The 16,838-nt window shown below is 42.9% G+C and overlaps 1 protein-coding gene across 1 annotated transcript; it reads left to right on the plus strand.

Moving 5' to 3' along the window:
• The first annotated feature begins 587 nt into the window (after positions 1-587).
• On the plus strand, positions 588-15,905 carry TBL2 (transducin beta like 2). Its single transcript, XM_089657369.1, has 7 exons — positions 588-745; positions 4,499-4,626; positions 6,492-6,676; positions 6,891-7,039; positions 10,891-11,017; positions 12,311-12,463; positions 15,390-15,905. Exons 1-7 carry the CDS (start codon positions 637-639, stop codon positions 15,847-15,849), a joined length of 1,311 nt encoding a protein of 436 aa, XP_089513495.1. The 5' UTR covers positions 588-636; the 3' UTR covers positions 15,850-15,905.
• The last annotated feature ends 933 nt before the right edge of the window (positions 15,906-16,838 follow it).

Consider the following 16,838-nt stretch of genomic DNA (forward strand, 5'->3'; position numbering starts at 1 on the left):
GCGCTGAAAGCTGAAAATTGTCCTGTGCAGGATAGAAGTAAAACTGCCTAGTATTGAAGTAGTTAAAAATCATGCCAAGCTCATTCCCCCCCCAATCCAAAAAAAAGGTGCAGGAACTTCTTTTGGGTGAAAAACACACGTAGGGCGGTACATTGAAATGAATGGTCTTCCCTATGGGCAACATTGCGATTAAAAAATCCTGAATGGGAACGCTAGTTCCTACTACAGGAGATATGAACAGGGTCCAAGTGCAATGATCTTATACAGAGAAGCATGACCCCAAACAAGCAGATTTTACTGATGCCGATCCATCGTAGAGGAATCGAATTGCTCCTCACCAGCTACAAGCTGTGCTTTGTATGAAATGAGCCAGCAAACGATGACATGTCTGTCTGTATATAGCTGGACCTCTTCTGATTACAGAACACTGACTTGGGAAACAATGATCGATTATCGGTGATATTATTAGGAAAAGGTCATATGATCGGCACGAGCGTATAGTCCTCTAGCCCCGCCCTTGTAGTATAAGCACACCCCTTATGTTAGCTAATACTGACGTACAATAAAGTTTTGTCAAAAAACGAAAAAAAGGCAGCTCCGGCCAGTCGGCGTGACGTGGCCGAGTGAGGGGCAGACATGGAGGTGGTGGCGCTGGTGGCTGTGTCTGTGCTCCTCGGGGGGATCATCCTCCTGCTGGCAGTGTGGAGGCAAAAGGGGAGAGGGCTCAGCGAGCCGGGGCCGAGTGGTGAGTGACAGAGGTGTGCGCTGAATGAATAAAGTGCGGGGACTCTGCATACGGTGCGGTCACTTCTAGTGTACAGTGCGGAGAGCCATACACTGCCTGCTGCAGGCTCAGCTATGTAGGCGGGGAGAGCCATAGGAAGGGGAAAGTGCTTTGTAAAAAAAAATGCCATTCATTTATCATACACTTTCCTGAACCAACTACATGTCATTAATGGAGAACTGGAGGCAAAACTTTTCCATTTGGATATAACCCTCCCTCATTGGGGAGATTTTCCTTCACTTCTTCCCGCACCCCCCCGCATCAGGCGTCCCCACCGGAGTGCCCTCCCCCCGCACCAGGCGTCCCCTGCCGGAGTGCCCTCCCCCCGCATCAGGCGTCCCCGCCGGAGTGCCCTCCCCCCGCATCAGGCGTCCCCGCCGGAGTGCCCTCCCCCAGCATCAGGTGTCCCCCGCCGGAGTGCCCTCCCCCCAGCATCAGGCGTCCCCGCCGGAGTGCCCTCCCCCCAGCATCAGGCGTCCCCGCCGGAGTGCCCTCCCCCCAGCATCAGGCGTCCCCGCCGGAGTGCCCTCCCCCCAGCATCAGGCGTCCCCGCCGGAGTGCCCTCCCCCCAGCATCAGGCGTCCCCGCCGGAGTGCCCTCCCCCCAGCATCAGGCGTCCCCGCCGGAGTGCCCTCCCCCCGCATCAGGCGTCCCCGCCGGAGTGCCCTCCCCCCGCATCAGGCGTCCCCGCCGGAGTGCCCTCCCCCCGCATCAGGCGTCCCCGCCGGAGTGCCCTCCCCCCGCATCAGGCGTCCCCGCCGGAGTGCCCTCCCCCCAGCATCAGGCGTCCCCGCCGGAGTGCCCTCCCCCCAGCATCAGGCGTCCCCGCCGGAGTGCCCTCCCCCCAGCATCAGGCGTCCCCGCCGGAGTGCCCTCCCCCCAGCATCAGGCGTCCCCGCCGGAGTGCCCTCCCCCCAGCATCAGGCGTCCCCGCCGGAGTGCCCTCCCCCCAGCATCAGGCGTCCCCGCCGGAGTGCCCTCCCCCCAGCATCAGGCGTCCCCGCCGGAGTGCCCTCCCCCCAGCATCAGGCGTCCCCGCCGGAGTGCCCTCCCCCCAGCATCAGGCGTCCCCGCCGGAGTGCCCCCCCCCCAAAGTTGCATCAATGTAAATACTTTCCTATTGGCATAAAACGCACCTAAAATGCAACACTTGTGTTTTTGGTGCAGGTCCATTGAAGTCTATTACACACAAAATGCAATCTGCTGTGGGAAAAAGTCCCTGACTCTTTCCAAAAACAATGCGCTGGCTAAAAACGCACAGGTGTGAACTAGATCCATAGGAAATCATGTTAAATGGACTGTACTGCGTTTCTGCAAACTGGAAAATGTACTTAAGTCTGCATAAGTGTGAACCTAGGATAAAATGTGGAAGCTGATTGGTTTCTGTGCAGAGCTGCACCATATTTTACATCATGCATTTTTAGTAAATAACCTCAATGTATCAGCATGGTAGGGCCAGCTGGCGAGCTCCCTGTCAGCACAAGGACAGTTCTGTGTAATGTGCTGGCCCTATATAAATACAAAGGGAAAAAACGGATTCCTCCTTTCTCTTTACTATACAAATGTGTTTTTTTTTGTGCAGCTGAAAACAGATTTTCAAGGCAGGAAAGCCCAAAAATAATTAGAAAACAAATTAATGCCATCAAAAGAAATCCTTTTTTGAGCATCCCACTATCCCTCCTCCCCTTTTGTCACTTCTTTAGCTGCAACTGATTGGGGGAAAAAGAAGTAAGCTGCCTGATGCACTGAAACTGCACATGACACTGCCCAGCGCTAGTCTGCACGCTGAAACGTAGTGTTTAACCACTTCCAGTCCGGACACTTTCACCCCCTTCCTGTCCAGGCCAATTTTCAGCTTTCCGTGCTATCACACTTTGAATGACAATTGTGCGGTCATGCAACACTGTACCCATATGAATTTTTTACCATTTTTTTTTAGACAGATCAAGCTTTATTTTGGTGGTATCTATTCACAGCTGGGATTTTTATTTTTTTTGCTATGTAAATGAAAATGTCCAAAAATTTTGTAGAAAAAGTGTTTTTCTTAAAAAATGTTGCAAATAGTTTTTCATCATAAATCTTGGCCAAAACTTATTCCATTATCTTTTTAGTAAAAAAAAAAAATAACCCAAATTAGTTTATAACCAAAAATTATAATTTTTAAACTTTTTTTACATTTTTTTTTTTTTTATTTTTTTATATTTTTTTTTCGACATAGTGTCACCCTAGCAGTACAGTGTCACCATGGTGATACTGTACTACTTGCGGGGGCGGGTGATGATTTTTTTTTACACTGATTGCTTTTACACCCATAAAGGCTGTAAAAGCAATCATTTCTCCTACTCTCTAGCTGCATTCTTGCAGCCATTGAGAACTACTGAGTGAGCTGTGATTGGTCACAGCTTGTCACATTGTACAAGGCTGTTGTGAATATCCTTGTACCATGTGACCTCTGTGATCATTCACAGATTTCACACGTAGTAAGCAATGATGTCAGAAGTGACATCTTGCTTGCTACTCTGCATGTGATCACTGATTGGCCAATCAGTGGTCACATGATCGGGACCTCGCACAGACCTCCCAGGGAGCGCGCAAAAGCAGGGTGCAGGGAGGCCGTTTATAAACGGCCACCCGACCCTGCACTGCAACCACCACGGGAGGTGGTTAAAGCATAAGTTCACTTTTAGTAATATGTTGCACCATATTCAGGGTGTAACATGTTACTAAAACACCTGCACACACTCCCCTGAGATTCCTTTGTGACAGCAGGCAGGGGATCCTCTCCTTGCACCCACTATCACAGTTTAACCCCGTTTACACTGATGCGGTGTGGGATTCGCAGTAATTCCTGTGCATTTCCCACACTGCATCACACTCGCACTCTGTTCACCTGAACTGCTGCGGGTATCAATGTTAAGTTAACAATACCCCAATAATGGTTTGCAAAATGCAGTGCAATTGGCTGAATTGGATCTGATTCCAGCACGGCAAAAAAAAAGGCGCATGCACCTTTTATATGCGGGTGCTGTGCAATTTTAGCCATACAAAATGAGTGAGCTCAAATCGCACTGCAAAGAATTGCATGCAATTTGAACAGAAATGTGGTGTGTTTCCTGACCTAATCACATGCAGCTCCTCGCACTGCTTCAGTGTGAACCTAGACTCAAAAGCAGTATGGGTGTGTAGGGCTGCGCCCACGCAGCCCGTCATTCATTCACTGCAGACGGTCTGCAGTTCTCAATGGACTTCTCTCTTAGTTCATTGATCTTCCTGGACTTTAGTAACTGTCTGCCCATATGGGAGGTGCTGATCATGGGTGCAATGCTCTGTAGACTCCTAGGAAAAAAATACACCTTTCTTTACCTACAAAAAATGTGCATTTATATTTTTATTTCTAAAAAGTCAACTTATCCTTTAAGCATCTGACTAACATGATTGGGTCATTGGTAATTGGATACTGTATGTGCTACAAATGACAGCAGCTAAAGTTTTGGCTTCAAGTAAGGGGAAAAAGTAGATAATTCTGTCAAGAAACTTGTATCCACCTCCCCACTGTTTGTAGATCCATCATACAATAAACTAGATGTGTTCTATATGACAGAGAGTTCCCTATAGAAGAGATGTTTGAGGTCTGCAGATACTTTAGTTTCTCACTTGTTAGGGAACATGCTATTATTCTTTAAGTGTGCTTTATTGTATTCTTTTACTTTTCAGATCACAAAGCCAATGGACAAGCTGTTCCAGAGAAGCAGGTATCTAAGAAGCAGAAACAGCAAAAACCACGTAAAGAAAAGTCTCAGCAGCACACCTTCACCCACCCTCTCCTTGCATCTGCACTTAAGGTATTCTTATTAATGTTTATTCTATATTTAAGGCTTACTTTACTTAAAAGTCCTCTTGTTTATGCAGAGCAGTACATTTAATAAAGGATAAGGCAATCTGTATTCATTATATCAATAGATTCCCCCATCTATGATTAACTGTGTGCATACAGCAATCTCCCACTGCCAGCTATTGTATTCTGAGTGACTGGCTGCGTTACTCTTCAGTCAACAATTTTCCACGTAGTGCTTTTGATATCCAAAGTTTGTTGAGCTAGGTCGTGGTGACAGGGCAACACAAGGATCAAATTATAACCAAATCAACAAGAATGGGTTAAAACTCGAGCCTGGTATGGCCAGCACAACTATCTTTTCAACCAAAGTGCATTTATCCTCCCCACCCCCCCCCCCCCCTCATTCCCAATCGCCTGATTTATATTTACGCACATGCCATGGCCTACTGTAATATTTACATCCTTTAGGTACATTTCTTTTCTTTTTTTTGCTTGTCTCCCTTCCACCTTACTCATCTGAATAGGACATTTTGCCCAGAGGATGTAAATAACTGGGGAGATGGTGGGTAGGGAGGGGGATTGTAATTAAAGTGGAGTTCCACTCACCTGTCAAAATGTCAGTAGCTGCTGACTGTTAAAAAAACAGCCACTTACCTGTCCCTCGGTCCCGTGGTATGTCCCCCCGCAGCCCGTTTCACCGGCCGTCCTGGATTCCAGGAGACCTGGTATCTTCAGTGTGGGCACCCGGCTGTGATAGATTGCGGCTTCATAGCCGGGTAACCACTGCGCATGTGCGAGTAGCACTGCGCTTCCTGAATGGTCCTGTAGTCTTTGAAGACCTGTCACGTGTCCCAAAAGAATACAGGGAGGGAGGGAGGACACTGTCCGCTTCCGTTCGACTAGGCGATCGGACTGGAAATGGGAGCGGGTACCTGTCAAATTCAGGTACCCGCCCCCCCAAGGTGCCAATACTTAATGTGGAGAGGGGGAGCAGTCCTTAAAGCAGAACTTCCCCTTTTGGGTGGAGCTCCGCTTTAAGGACAGAAGCATGGTGGGTAGGTGTACTTTCCATTGGGTTATACTTACCCTTTAAGGATCATGCATAGACTTTAGAAAAACCTTTTGTCCAGTTCTTATGGTAGGATAGGACAACTACCTGGCTGCTCATGCTGCATCTATATCTGTAGGGAAATCTACCGACCAGTGGAGATGAGTGAATTGATCTGGATAGCACAATTTAACTCATTTGTAGGCAACATGCAATTAGTTTAAATCCATGCAAGATATGAACATAAATCTACTATCTGGCAAGAATCATCTTGGTATCAGTCTGATCTTTAGCAAATTGTAGATTAATTTATTCATTTCTGTTAGCCAGGTTGGAAATTTTCTGTCCATTGCCATTTATTCTTCTCCGTACAAAGGGAGAGGATATTTTAAGAGAGCTGTTCCCCATGAAGGGCTTGCTTACTGACATCAATACTTATCCACTGACCGCCTTAAGCTGGGGCTACGTGTGAATATTTAATGGCTTGTTAGCAAGATATTTAACCCCTTACTGACAGCTGTTTCCATTGAAGCCAATGTATTGTTGTTGGAAAGATATTTAGTCTTAATAAGTATTTAAAATCTTAACGGGTAGCGCTGCTTTAGAAAGTACATAAACAGCATGGAATTTCCTTTTCAAATTTGGATTTGTGCTCATCCAGTGTCTAGGTATTATTCTCGTATTCTACTGCCTAGTACATTTCACTGTCTGTAGTAAAGCATCAACGGCTAGAAAATTGGAAGTGCATTGTAACGTAGGTGTACTTGAATCTATTCTGGATCTATCAATAATTTATTTGATTATGTTTGGCTTTTATCCTGTAGGCTCACAGTGGGAATATAACCTGTTTAGATTTCAGCAGCAATGGTAAATATTTGGCTTCATGCTCTGATGACAGAACTGTCAGAATATGGAGCACCAAGGACTTCCTTGAGAAAGAGCACCGTTGCATGAGGGCCAATGTGGATTTAGACCATGCCACTCATGTCCGCTTCAGTCCTGACTGCCGGTAAGGTTATATTATAAAAATACACTTTTTTTTTTTTTTTATGCATCAACAATCAGCAAATACTAGCCGTGTTCAGGCAAAAAAAAAATTGCCTAAGTGCTAAAACAAAATGTTACCACAGGTGCTCACCATTTACGAAGACAAGAAAGGTGAAGTGATTGCGACCTGTGTAGAATATTATTAATTGAATAAAATTCCTTCTTTTTTTTTTCAGAACTTTCATAGTTTGGTTGGCTAATGGAGATACAATCAGAGTGTTTAAAATGACCAAGAAAGACGACTCCTTCATCTTTTCTGCAGCTCATGATGACTTCCCAAAAAGACACAAAGCTTCCATCATTAACATTGGAATAGCAGAAACAGGTATAAATACAGAAAATACATTTAATTGGAGTCATTCCAGCATTTATTGCAACCTCTGTTTAGCTGAAAAGTAATCAAGGTAATAATGTGAAAGGAGATTAGATCCCCTCCTACTGTCTAAGCAGTACATTGCATAATATTCTTATGCAATATTTCATATTTACCTATGAAAATTATTATTATTTTTATTATACATGATTTATATAGCGCCAACAGTTTGCTCAGCGCTTTACAATGAAAATAATAAAACATATTGTTTATACTGTTCAGGATACAAATGTATAGCAAATCACTATACATTCCCTTTAAATGGACATCTGGGAGCGATATATTATTTTTTTCTTTTTTTAATTGGATGCTTCTTAAAGCAGAATTCCACCCAAAAGGGGAAGTTCCACTTTAAGCCTTTGTTCCCTGCTCCCCATTATGGATTGGCACCTTTGGGGAGTGGGTACCTAAATTTGACAGGTACCCACTCCCACTGCCGCTGCAATTGCCTAGGCGATTGGAAGCGGAAGTTGTCCAACCCCTCCCCATTTTCTTCTAAAACACGAGACGGTCCCAGAAGACTACGGGACCATTCACAAAGCGCAGCTCTTGTTGCGCATGCACAGTGGGCACCTGGCTGTGAAGCCGCAAGCTGTCACAGCCGGGTGCCCCCACTGAAGACTCCAGCGCCAGGGAGAGAAGATGGCTGGTGAAACCAGTAGTGGTGAAGACACAGCTGGACCGAGGGACAGATAAGTGTCTGTATTTTAAAAGTCAGCAGCTACAGTTTTTGTAGCTGCTGACTTTTTTTTTTTTTTTTTTAGTGGAACTCTGCTTTAACTGTATAAAGGTAAAATTCAAAAATCATATGCATTTTGAAAAGACTAAGCCTAGGTTCACACTAGTGCTGTTGCATGATTATGCGATTTTCAGTGTGCTTTTGCAGCACATTTTTGCGCATTTTCATGGTTTTTTTTTTTGTTTTGTTTTTTAAGACAAGGAGATTGAATTTTAGACTCCAAACTGCCAAAACGCATTAAAATTGCATTTACATGAGTTTTACATACACTTACCATGTATTCCCATTGAAGTCTATGTAGCCAAAAACATACACTGGTGCACCAAAAGAAGCACCTGCACCTTTTTAAAAAAACACACTGCACTGCTTTGATGAGAACAGCCACCACAGAGAATAATGTGATTTCCTTAGTCATGCATATCATCACATCAGCAAGTAGAAGACACACTAGTGTGAACAGGGGCTAAAATAAAATACATGCATTGCCACATCCTGTCCATTCACATAACTAACGTGCTTGTAGAAATTAGGAAGTTCATTGTGGGAACACATTGTATTACTGTGCTTTGTATTGTTATGAAAACCCAACACGTTAATACACACTCAATACTCACTATTTCTATGTGCACTGAATGGGGGAAAGACATTCCAATCTGTACATAGCAGCTTTCCTGTGCATTGCAGATGAATGGAGTAGCTGATTTCTATTAGGGTGTTTGCACATGTAGATGGTTTTTTTGGGAAATAGTGGAGTAATTTTCTAAACCCAAGAATAAAATGTGTACTCACTGTACTGTATCTATGAAGGAGCAGCATGGTCACCTTTAGGACAAAACGTGTGGGTACCACAGATCACACCTCTTGCTTTCCCCATCTCCATAGCCTAGGCAGAAGGCATTCTGTAATCCACAAAAAGTTGGGAACAATGCCGAATGCAGCAGAGGCAAAATGTACAGGAAATTGTCAGCTCACTGATAAGTTCCTGTGTTTTAATAAATAAAAGCTTTTTAGGGTTTACATATGCTTTAATTATTGCTAACAACAGCATAGGGATTTTGTATTAATGCTTCTGAATCAAAAAGAAAAAAAATTACTGAATGCAGATTGTTCTGAGCTGCCCAAAACTGAAATACACACTTAGCCCTGGTTCACACTTATGTGATATGTGATTTACAAATTGCACCTGAAGCCGCATCGAATGTATTTATATGGCACTGTCTATCAGTAGCATGAGTTCAAAAATAGTTCCTGCGCTACTTTTTTCGATATTATTGCGACTTGAATTGACTTCTGTAAAATGAAGTCGCAAACCACAGTTAAATCATAGGTACAAATCGCAGTGAATTGCAGCTTTGAAATCATGGTACTTCCAGTGAAGTAGCACAATTTCAAAGTTGCATTCAGGGCTTAACCACCTTCTGCCTGCCCTATAGTACAATGACGGGCGCAAGGTGGTTCTCTCGTTCTGATAGGACGTCATATGACGTCCTACCATTCTCACTGCGCATGCGCGGCTCAGAGCGCGCAGCGATCGCCGGTGCGCTGTGTCCCTCGGACACAGCAGATCACGGAAAGAGCCGAAGATGTCGGCTTGGTCATGTGATCAGCTGTGTCCAATCACAGCTGATCACATGTAAACATGGAAATGTTGGTTATCGGCATTTCTCTCCTCTCGAGCTGTCATGCTGACAGCTCGAGAGGAGAGCCGGTAATCGGCTTTCCGCGGAGGGGACATGTACACTGATCATCAGGGCGGCCCCAGAAGTGCCACCTGTCAGTGCTCGCCAGTGCCCATCGGTGCCACATCAATGCCTAATATCAGTGCATACCAGTGCACATCAATACCACATATCGGGGCCAATCTGAGCTGCATTTCAATGTCACCCATCAGTGCCAGTCAGGGCCGCCTATCCGTGCCAGTCAGGGCCGCCTATCCGTGCCAGTCAGGGCCGCCTATCCGTGCCAGTCAGGGCCGCCTATCCGTGCCAGTCAGGGCCGCCTATCCGTGCCAGTCAGGGCCGCCTATCCGTGCCAGTCAGGGCCGCCTATCCGTGCCATGTATCAGGGCCGCCTATCAGTGTCATGTATCAGGGCCGCCTATCAGTGTCATGTATCAGGGCCGCCGATCAGTGTCATGTATCAGGGCCGCCTTTCAGTGCCCATCAGTGCAGCCTACCAGTGCCTCCTCATTAGCGCACATCAGTGAAGGAGAAAAATCACTTATTTACAAAATTGTATAACAAAAACTAAGAAACTTTTTTTTTCTTCAAAATTTTCTGTGGTTTTTGGTCTGTTTAAGAAAAAATAAAAATCCCAGAGGTGATTAAATACCACCAAAAGAAAGCTCTGTCTAAAAAAAAAAATGATAAAAATTTCATATGGGTACAGTGTTGTATGACCGCGCAATTGTCATTCAAAGTGTGACAGCGCTGAAAGCTGGAAATTGGCCTGGGCAGGAAGGGGGTATAAGTGCCCTGTAGGCTAGTGGTTAAAGGCATAGTCCACAAGAAACATGGTCACATTTCTCAGACTGCCCCTTAAGTCACTTGAATAGTATGGTGCTGCTCCCTCCAGACATCTGTTGATATTTGAATTTAGCACAGGTGTAGGTGTGTGTGTGTGTCCGTCCCCACACAGTAACCTCATTCATTCACAGGAATCTGTGACTGGAAAGACTACAAGTCCCACCATGACAGAGGGACTCCTAGATCTTGTTGACACAAGTGCAGTGACCTCACCACACTTGCAGTCTATTGTTTACTGTTTCCAGCCCCACAACAGGAGGTCAGTACCTCCATATAGACCTAAAGCTGGGAGTAAACAATTCAAGAGCCTGTGCATTGCTCCCATGACAAATTTGTTGGCTGCAATGCAGGATTGAATGCAAAAATGTAAATGCACATTTTATTTATTTTTTGTAATATGTGGGTGAAATTATTTATTTGACTTTTTTTTTTTTTAATGCAAGATGTAGACTAGATATTTAAAATTTGGGATCTAAGAAGGAAGCGGCATTCCTCAAATCACAAGAAATAACATTTTGTCCACGCTGGCTTTTCTACAGGGAAGTTTATCATGACTGCATCCGATGACACCAGCATACTAATTTGGGATCTGAAGGGAGAGGTGTTGGCTTCCATCAATACCAACCAGGTGGCAAATGCATATGCTACAGTTTCACCTTGTGGGAGGTAGGATCACAGTTTTATTTCTCTCACACACACTTATATCTGCATGCACAGCAACTCCTAAAACTGGCTAATGTGATACTTATCACTACTGGTTAATATGGCTAACTGGGGTTGCAATTTGGCCATATTATGTTTTCTAAATAGAGAATCACCATTCATATTGGCTGTTCTTTCTCTACCGTATAACCTCTTAATCATAGTTTCTGGACCTCTTTTATTGGTAATCTTTCAGAAAGCTGGGGAAGGAGGGAGTTTATATAATGATAAACATTTTAAGAAGACAGCAAATGTTATCTGTTGTCAAATGATGTATTGGGTGATTTTCGTTTTTTTTTTTTTCTTTAGATGTAGCATAGCCATACTAATAACTAATGTAGTATATTATAACAGAATAAAATTTTCTAAGATTCCTGCATAATGAGTGGAGACTCTGGGCTGATGAATACAAGGACAAAATACGCTGTTCAAAAAGTTTACTCAAAAGCAAGTTCATGGATATGTTACAATCCAAAAGTTCATAATTCAAATTGCAGAATAGTATGAGGCAGACCAATAAAAACAAGTCACTTTTGCAAAAATTATTAACTCTTAAAAAATAGTGAATATTTTAACATTTATTGTAGTAAAGTATATTAATAACATGTAAAGGAAATAGATGGTTAAAAGATAACTTAAATAATGAATGCACATATTTTTGCTGAAAAAAAATGTGCATTTATTTTTTTCCTGGAAAGCATTGCACTTGTGATTAGGGGTACAATGTAAGACTTCTGCAGACAAGCCCTACAGAGTTGCTATGGGCTATCTGTTGCAAAGTTGCAGGGCTTGTGAATGAACTACAAAGGCGCTCATCAGTGCCATCACAGTTCATTCAGAACTACAAGCCGTCAGTTGTAGTGGCTGATGATAATTGTAGGTTTGCAGGAAATGTTGAAAGAATGATGTGGCCATGTAGGCAGAGCCTCACACAACTGTGTTGTTTTTGAACTGTGACAGCAGATGCAAGGATAGGATTTCCTGTTTGCTGTCACACTGAGGCGGGGATTGGGGGGGGGGGGCTTCAGGAGTTAAAACATGTTACATGGTCCACCATAAATATTGGTGGAACATGTAACATATTCCGAAAAGGTGAACGTATCCTTTTAAAACCAGTAGTCAATAAAGGGATCCCCAAGACAAATGCCGTAATTATACTCTTTGTTGTTCACTTAGCATTTGGTAATGGAATGGTCTTTGTATTTTGTAAGCAGTGTAAAACTTTCATCTTAACAACAAGTATTTTATTATTCAAAGGTTTGTCGCAAGCTGTGGATTTACTCCAGATGTGAAGGTTTGGGAGGTTTGCTTTGGTAAGTCAGGGGATTTTCGAGAAGTGTGTCGGGCATTCGAGTTGAAAGGCCACTCTGCTGGTGTATGTGGATTTGCTTTCTCCAATGACTCTAGAAGGTTAGTAGATTTGTAATCTGTGCTATCACTGCATTGTACTTCATTGTGAAATGACTACATCCTAACTGAGCTTTGTGAAGAAACATCCATAGTGTGGGTAACAGGAAGAATGCAACCTAAATAGATAATCATCCCATTTCCATTACATGAAGAATCGGCAGCTGCATAAAGGTTGTATGTTCCAACAAAACTACAATCTAAAACACGCCTAAATAATCATCCAATGAAAATCATACATATTAATCCTTGACAAATTTTGTGAATAAGATGCATCCTCTTTTTAGAATCACCTATGATGTACAAAGGGTGTCCTAAAAATGATAAACATTTGGGGTGAATGGGTGGTGTGTTCTAACAGAACTAGGCTTATTTGTCTCTTTTGTGCTGTATGTTAGTGGTCCAAATTAAGAATGAGCTAAGCCAAGTTTGGCCCGAACCCGCAGGAAAATGTCAGTTAACTGTAGCTATGAAATTCCCCACCCCACAGCCGTACATAACTAGGGTGGAGAGATACCGGAGACATAATTGACCTTTATATGGCTACATGGCTATACAGTGGGGAAAATAAATATTTGATCCCCTGCAGATTTTGTAAATTTGCTCAATTACAGAGAAATGAAGGGTCTATAATTTTTATCATAGGTGTGTTTTTAAATTACAGAGACAGAATATCAACCAAAAATCCAGAAAAAACACATGATACAAATGTTATAAATTGAGTTTCAATTCAGTGAGTAAAATAAGTATATGATCCCCAAGCAAAACATGACTTAGTACTTGGTGGAGAAACCCTTGTTGGCAAGCACAGAGGTAAGCCGTTTCTTATAGGTGGTTACCAGGTTTGCACACATCTCAGGAGGGATTTTGGTCCTCTCTTCTTTACAGATCTTCTCTAAATCCTTAAGGTTTCTTGGCTATTGCTTGACAACTCGAAAGTTTCAATTCCCTCCATAAATTTTTTTTTATGGGAGTAAGGTCTGGAGACTGGCTAGGCCACTCCATGACCTTAATGTGCTTCTTCTTGAGCCACTTCTTTGTTGCTTTGGGGGTATGTTTTGGATAATTGTCATGATGAAAGACCCATCTTCAGTGTTCTGGCTGGGGGAAGAAGGTTCTCATCAAAGATTTAACAATACATGGCCCCATCCATTGGCCCATCAATGCACAAAGTCAGCCTGTACCTTTAGCAGAGATACAGCCCCAAAGCATAATGTTTCCACTTCCGTGCTTGGCTGTAAGGATGGAGTTCTCAGAATCACAGTCAGCATTTTTCTTCCTCCAAACACAGTGAGTCGAGTTAATACCATAAAGCTCAATTTTTGCCTTATCTGACCACAGCACGTTCCCTGAATCATTTAGATGTTCATTGGCAAACTTCAGACAGGCCTGTACATGTGCCTTCTTGAGGAGGGGGAACTTACGAGCACTGCAGGATTTCAGTCCATGGTGGCTTATTGTTTTACCAATGGTTTGTTTGGTGACTGTGGTCCCAACTGCCTTGAGATCATTCACAAGCTCCTCCTGTGTAGTTCTGGGCTGATCCATCCCTCACTTTTTTCATGATCATCCTTACCCCATGAGGTGAAATCTTGCATGGAGCTGCAGACACATAACGAGTTGTCATTAAGAGCGCCTTCGTAAATTGACAGTACTAATCTGTGTACCACATGAGCATATAGCCAGTCTGTGGGAGCCAGAATTATTGTTTGTTGATAGGGGATCAAATACTTATTTTACTCACTGAACTGCAACTCCATTTATAACATTTGTATCGTGTTTTTTTTTTTTTCTGGAGTTTTGATGGATATTCTGTCTTTATCATTTTAAAGTACACTTGATAAAAATTCTAGACCCTTCATTTCTTTGTAAGTGGGCAAACGTACAAAATCTGCTGGAGATCAAATAATTGTTTCCCCACTGTATTCAGACAATGGCTTTGTCCAATTTGTGGCCATATTAGGTCTACACCCCTTTATGTGCAGCTGCAGGGGAGAGAGTTCCATAGCTCAGCTGATTGGGTTGGGGGCCTGCTATCATGTGACAGTTACTTGCAAATTCGGGCTGAACGGAGTTAGGCCTAAACCTTAGCTGATCCTTAGCGTAGATGTACTGTCTAGGTATGATCTATAACCATATTTTTCTTTTTTCTTTTTGAGGGGGGGAAAAGGGGAGACAATGCTCACACCATTTTTGTTTTTGCAAAACAATCTTTTTTATGTAACAATCCTTGAACATACTGTATGTACAAGCCCTGATAATGCACAGAATCATTCACTGCTGTTACATTTTATTTGCGTTCCTTGTTCTTTCACACAGCTTACTACCTAAAAATACAAGAAACTTCCTTATGCAACAAAACTATTGTTTACACTTCATAGTCCTAACCTTCTGTATGAAACTAGATAACCTACACCTGTGTACTTGATTAATAAATACATTTTTAAAGCAATGACTAGTTAGAAACAGAAGGATTACTTTGCAATAGTAATGAAAATATTTGGGTAGATTGCATATAGAACAACCTAAGATTTTATTCTGAGCTAAAGGTGTCTGCCATGTGAATAGAAGGAAACCATTTTCCAAAGGAAGAATATAAAGAGCGTTTAGCAAGTTACAAAGAATTACATTTCTGTTTTTAAAGGAGTTGTTATCCAGAGACAAGGTGTCTATAATTTTGCACATAGTCATCATGTTAAGTTTTCTTTTTCTGGTAATTATGTAAGTGGTACTAGCACATTTTTATATTTGTTGAAACAAGACAATATTTGTGTATATTCCTGCAGAGGGTGTGTTAATGTATAATTTGAACAAAGGTGTCCAAATTTTTACACTAGACTGTGTCTTTAAAAAAACAAACAAAAAAACGATCTATCCCCTCTTGTTTAGCGAAGTAATTTTATTATTTATTTACTTTGTTCATTTACAGGATGGCAACTGTATCTAAAGATGGGACATGGAAGCTCTGGAATACAGATGTGGAGTACAAGAAGCAGCAGGACCCCTATTTGTTGTTCACAGGACAGTGGCGTGGGAGAGAGCCTTGCCGCATTGCATTGTCTCCTGATGGCCGTGTTGTTGCCATTGCCAGTGTCTCTGATATCACAGTGTACAGTGCACAGACAGGGCAGATAGAAGAAGAATTCCATTTGGTACATGGAGAGATTATCTCAAACCTTGCTTTTGACACTACCAATAGATTCTTAGTCTCCACTGGAGATCGGGCTATCCGTGTATTCCATAATACAGCTGGATACAGAGCTGCTATTGGTGACATGAAGGAAATGCTAAAGAAAGCCACCAACAAGGGCATGAAGGACAGGCTACAGCAGCAAATTAAAGATGCTCAGAGTGCATTAGATGTTGTGTGCAAACAGGTAAAAAAGTGATAGACTGTTTTTTTACAGCTTTTATACTAAAAGAAATTAAAACCTTTAAATTAAAATATTTCTGTGGAACTTGATAACTTATGCTTTACCTGAGTGTGAATGTGTCTGTCCGTGTGTGTGTCCCCATCCGTGTGTATCCAGTAGCCTCGCGACTAACTTTAAAATTATTATGTACTTTGCCTGTGTAGGGCAAACACAGGTTCGAATTAATTCTGACCTCCCCAGCAGCATGCACTTGCCTTCCATTTGCTGTTCTGCTCATTCATTCAGCCAACAGGAGAGAAAGTACAGCCCTGTATAAGTTATGAGTCACTAAGGTCATAGCTAACACAGGATTATGGACTACCCAACCGATGCCATTGCTTAACTCAGCACAGTCACTTGCTCCTCCATACCTGGAAGAATGTTGCTGGGAATGAAGGGATTAAAGCAAACCTTTTTTTTTTTTTTTTTTTATTGCCCTGAAGTGGCAAAGCAAAGGTTTACCTCAAGAATGTCCTCTCCTTGTATTAGAGCTCATTCACACCAGCCCAGTCCCCTGTGGAGCATTAAACACATGTTTTTTTTAACACCACCTATTAATTTGAGTAGGCAGCATAACTTACTACAACAAACAAAAAATCCTGACATTTGTCCACCACACAGTCAGTCAGACGCCAACTACTACCATGGGCAAGACTAAAGAGCTGTCAAAAGACACCAGAGACAAAATTGTGGACCTCCACAAGGCTGGAAAGGGCTACGGGCAATTGCCAAGCAGCTTGGTGAAAATAGATCAACTGTTGGAGCAATTGTTAGAAAATGGAAGAGGCTAAAGACTATCAGTCTCCCTCGGACTGAGGCTCCATGCAAGATCTCACCTCGTGGGGTATCACTGATAAGAAAGGTGAGGAATCAGCCCAGAACAACAAGGGAGGAGCTGGTCAATGACATGAAGAGAGCTGGGACCACAGTTTCAAAGGTCACCGTCGGTAGAACCCTACGCCGTC

The sequence above is a fragment of the Staurois parvus genome, unplaced genomic scaffold (genome assembly GCF_062004578.1).
Source record: "Staurois parvus isolate SC_StPar_1 unplaced genomic scaffold, SC_StPar_1.0 ptg000029l, whole genome shotgun sequence".
NCBI classification, from domain to species: domain Eukaryota; kingdom Metazoa; phylum Chordata; class Amphibia; order Anura; family Ranidae; genus Staurois; species Staurois parvus.